This window comes from Pseudomyrmex gracilis, unplaced genomic scaffold, assembly GCF_002006095.1.
Source record: "Pseudomyrmex gracilis isolate BER0280 unplaced genomic scaffold, ASM200609v1 scaffold_2227, whole genome shotgun sequence".
In the NCBI taxonomy this organism is placed as follows: Eukaryota; Metazoa; Arthropoda; class Insecta; order Hymenoptera; family Formicidae; genus Pseudomyrmex; species Pseudomyrmex gracilis.
In genome coordinates, this window is record NW_018022811.1 from 8,612 (window position 1) to 12,453 (window position 3,842).

Consider the following 3,842-nt stretch of genomic DNA (forward strand, 5'->3'; position numbering starts at 1 on the left):
GTTCTATGCAAAAAATGCATAGGACATAAATGATGTATTTTTTCAAGAGCTACAACTTTTATTTGAAACATTTTTTGTGCTATGAATATTTATCAAAATAATGTTAAAAAAGCAATAATTTGAGTTTTTTGAGTTTCGACCTTGAAAATGACCTTGTCGGTGATTTTCACTATCATATTCGTAATCAACGCACCAAAATACAGTAGTATACCAATCGACAGAAAAATCGGGTGTTTCAGGTTTTCGGAACTGTACTCAAGGCGACGGCCCGGAAAGCCGGAAATTTCAGGTTCGACTCCTGGCTAAGGAGTTTTTTTTGCAATATTTAAAAAATTAGTTAGGGGGTATTCGGGATCCTTCATATAAGAGATGCAAAATTAGCATCTTATATGATTTAACCTTTAGAGGGCCAGAAAACCAATATTTTGGCGCACCAGAATAACTTGTTCAATTTCTTTTTTTTACTAAATATTAATGTTCTTAATATTATTAGCAATTTTTATTATTATTTAATGTCAATTTGCCCGTCCCTCTCCCACTCACCCCGTACCCTTAATTTTTATGTGAGATATTCTAAAACAAATACATGGCTTGATTCGCGTGCGGCTGCAATTATAAACAAATTTATTTTTATTTGGGGTTTTTGAAGTTGCTATTTACTAGTAAAACAATTTGGCAAAATTGTGAATAGCAGATAAAAAATATATTTATTGATTAGGCCTGCCCGTTTATCGTCGTTCGTTCTTGCCATACGTGAGAACGGCGCGTAGGAGCACCTGTTGCCTTGCGTTCTCTGTTAGGTCAGGCTTGAGATACACTTATTTTTTTACTTGTGTTGATACAACATTTTCCGTTACTTTTTATCTTCCTCGTACTTTATTTCTTTTGCTATTACAATGAATACAGGTGATGACAAAGAGGAGTAGTGGAAAGTCAGAGCCTGAAGAAGATGTTATTACAGACAGAACTATTGCTTGTGATGTTGATTTACTTGATAACGAACGTGATGAGAATATACCAGATGTACACTATGATCCTTATTTTTACCCATCTATAAAAACTTTTACTGGTGAAGCACGTATTCGTGATCACGTGTCTCTAGACAAACCTACTCCATTAGAATGTTTGAAATATTTTTTTAATACATTTCTTGTAAATCTGATTGTAGAACAAACCAATCTTTTTCAAGAACAAAATCCCGAACCGGATCGAATACATATGAAGCCGTGGACTCCTATCACTGAAGACGAATTATGAATAATGATTGCTTTATCAATAAACATGGGTCATGTTATAAAAGGGCAATTAAAGGATTATTGGAGCCAAGATCCACTGTTGTACACTCCAATATACGGCGAAAGTCTATCTCGAAATAGATATCTTCAAATTTTACGATATCTTCACTTTTCTAATAATGAAGAAGTTTCCAATCATCCTTTGAAAAAAATCAAACCAGTGATAGATCATTTGAAAGAAAAGTTTGGTAATATTATTATTGCTGGTGAAAAGCTTTGCATTGACGAAAGTTTAGTTTTATAGAAAGGAAAGCTAAAATTCAAACAATTCTTACCATTAAAGAGACACCGATTTGATATGAAGATATTTGAATTAGCGGACTGCGAAACAGGATTTCTCTTAGATTTTATAGTATATACTGGCTCAGACACTGATTATGAGAAATTTGATTTAGGCGTTTCTGGTGATATTGTTGCACATTTCATGCAACCTTATTGTAACGAAGAGCGTGTGTTATACACTGATAATTGGTATACATCTCCACAACTGTCAGACTACTTACATGACAGAAATACTGGTCTTTGTGGAACTGTAAAAAAAAATCGTAAAGGAATGCCAACTCTCAGTTCAAAGCTAGATCGTGGTGAAACAGAAGTTGCCCACCGATTCTTGGATGGTAATCAAATGGATGGATAAAAAGAAAGTTTATGTATTGACAAGTATTCACAAACACCAGTTTTTTGTAAAACTGGTAGGAAAAACTACAAAACAAATGAAGATATTATAAAACCCATTTATATCGTGGATTATAACAAAAATATGGGTAAAATCGATGATATCGACAGATAATTATCTTTGACAGAATCTATTAGAAAATGTATGAAATGGTATAGAAAATTGTTTTTTTTATTTAATTGATTTGATGTTGATAAATGCCCACAGTTTATTCAAGATGCTCACTAAAAATGCGATTTTGTTTCCTGATTTTCGATTGAGCGTTGTAAGAAATATTTTGCAAGTAAATTATCAATCAAGAAGTTTCATCATTTACATCGCCTGATCTTAGACTGAATGGACGACATTTCCCCAGAAAAATTCAAGCTTCAAATGATGTAAAACGCTATCACGTCAATGTGTTCTATGCACTATACACAAAAAGAGAAGTCGATCATCATATGAGTGTAAAGAATGCTGTAAAACTTTATGCAGTGAACCTTGCTTTGAAATTTATCACACTAAACGATCATTGTCGTAATTTATAAAATTAAAAAAAGCAATAAAAAAATTTAAAAAAAATCAAAAAATAAACAAAAAAAACATAATTAAATAAAAAATAAAAAAATGAAAAAGAAATAAAAAAAAATAAAAAAACAAAAAAAAATTAAAATAAAAAAAAAAACATAATTTTGCCACAGACGGTCCTAAGCCCGTGTTCAAAAGAAGAGGGTGTTTCNAAATCATACGTGATGAAAGGGGTAGTTTTTGTAATATTATAGGGGTTATGTCCAGATGTATTGTGTTTTTGACATTGGATTTTGATTCTACATCGAAAAATACATCGGAAACATATATCTGCATTTCCAACTAAAAAAAATTAAAATTGCGTGATAGAAAGGGTAGTTTTTGTAATTTTATAGGGGTTGTTTTCAGGTTTATTGTGTTTTTGACATCAGATTTGGATTCTACGTCGAAAAATACATCGGAAACGCATATTTATACTTCCAAATTGATGTGAAAGAAATTTTATGTGCGGGCCGATCCCTTCCGGACCGGAAAGCCAATATATTGGCGCTACCCATGATCGACACTTAGTGTATGGTCAATCCATAATATAAGATACCTTTTTTACCACTTTACTAAGGCGGATATGTCCTCTCAAATCCCGGCCCTCTAAAGGTTAAAGAAGTGTAATTTCAATTCTAAAATATTACACGTGAATACACACACACACACACACATATATATATATATATACATATATATACATATACATATATATATATATGCATTCATATATATACATTTTCACATTTATATATGCATTCTTTGGATGAGGCAGATTATGTGAGAAGACGGCGAGATTACGACGACAGTGGTAGCAGCAAGGATCGTGGATGTGATGGGCGTGTATTTATAAAAAGCTCTTTCTAGAATGAAAAGAGACTTTTATTTACACTATGTACAGATTGTTTTTGGTTTTATATAAAAAGGGGCCCTGAAAAGGGCCGTTTGGTGTCGGCCCTGGAAAGAGACTTTTCTCAAGTCTTTTCTTTCCAGAATATTCGAGGCCTGGCTTTGGTTAGCCGCCAGTCGGTGCCCTGGAACCGCTGCGGTGATATCGACGACGATCCGCTGTCGATTGTCTGAACGGCTGCTTCCGTCGAAGCCGGGCGTATGTCCTCTGCCTGGCAGGCCCGTTCTGCGGTGGAGGGTTTTGTTCCTCGCCTCCTAGCCCTTTGTCNAGCCCTGGTCTGCGTGCCGCAGTCGACTCTATCGGCCTGGGTCTGCGTGGAGACACTTCGCTGCCGAGGAGTGTAAGTTGGCGTCGGCGGTCTGTCCCAGGCGATCGGTCTCCTCGGAGGTGTGGTCCGTGGAGGAGGAAGGTC

At 35.1% G+C, this 3,842-nt stretch overlaps 1 protein-coding gene across 1 annotated transcript; it reads left to right on the forward strand.

Annotated features, from left to right (window-relative positions):
• Positions 1-1,281: 1,281 nt before the first annotated feature.
• LOC109862704 (piggyBac transposable element-derived protein 4-like) lies at positions 1,282-1,932 on the forward strand. The gene is made up of 2 exons (XM_020442820.1): positions 1,282-1,483; positions 1,613-1,932. Exons 1-2 carry the CDS (start codon positions 1,282-1,284, stop codon positions 1,930-1,932), a joined length of 522 nt encoding a protein of 173 aa, XP_020298409.1.
• Positions 1,933-3,842: the final 1,910 nt, after the last annotated feature.

Coding starts and splice junctions, on each gene's coding strand:
- LOC109862704 (XM_020442820.1), top strand. CDS start 1,282: ATGGGTCATGTTATAAAAGGGCAATTAAAGGATTATTGGAGCCAAGAT. Junction 1,484..1,612: donor TCATTTGAAAGAAAAGTTTG/GTAATATTATTA, acceptor TATTTGAATTAG/CGGACTGCGAAACAGGATTT.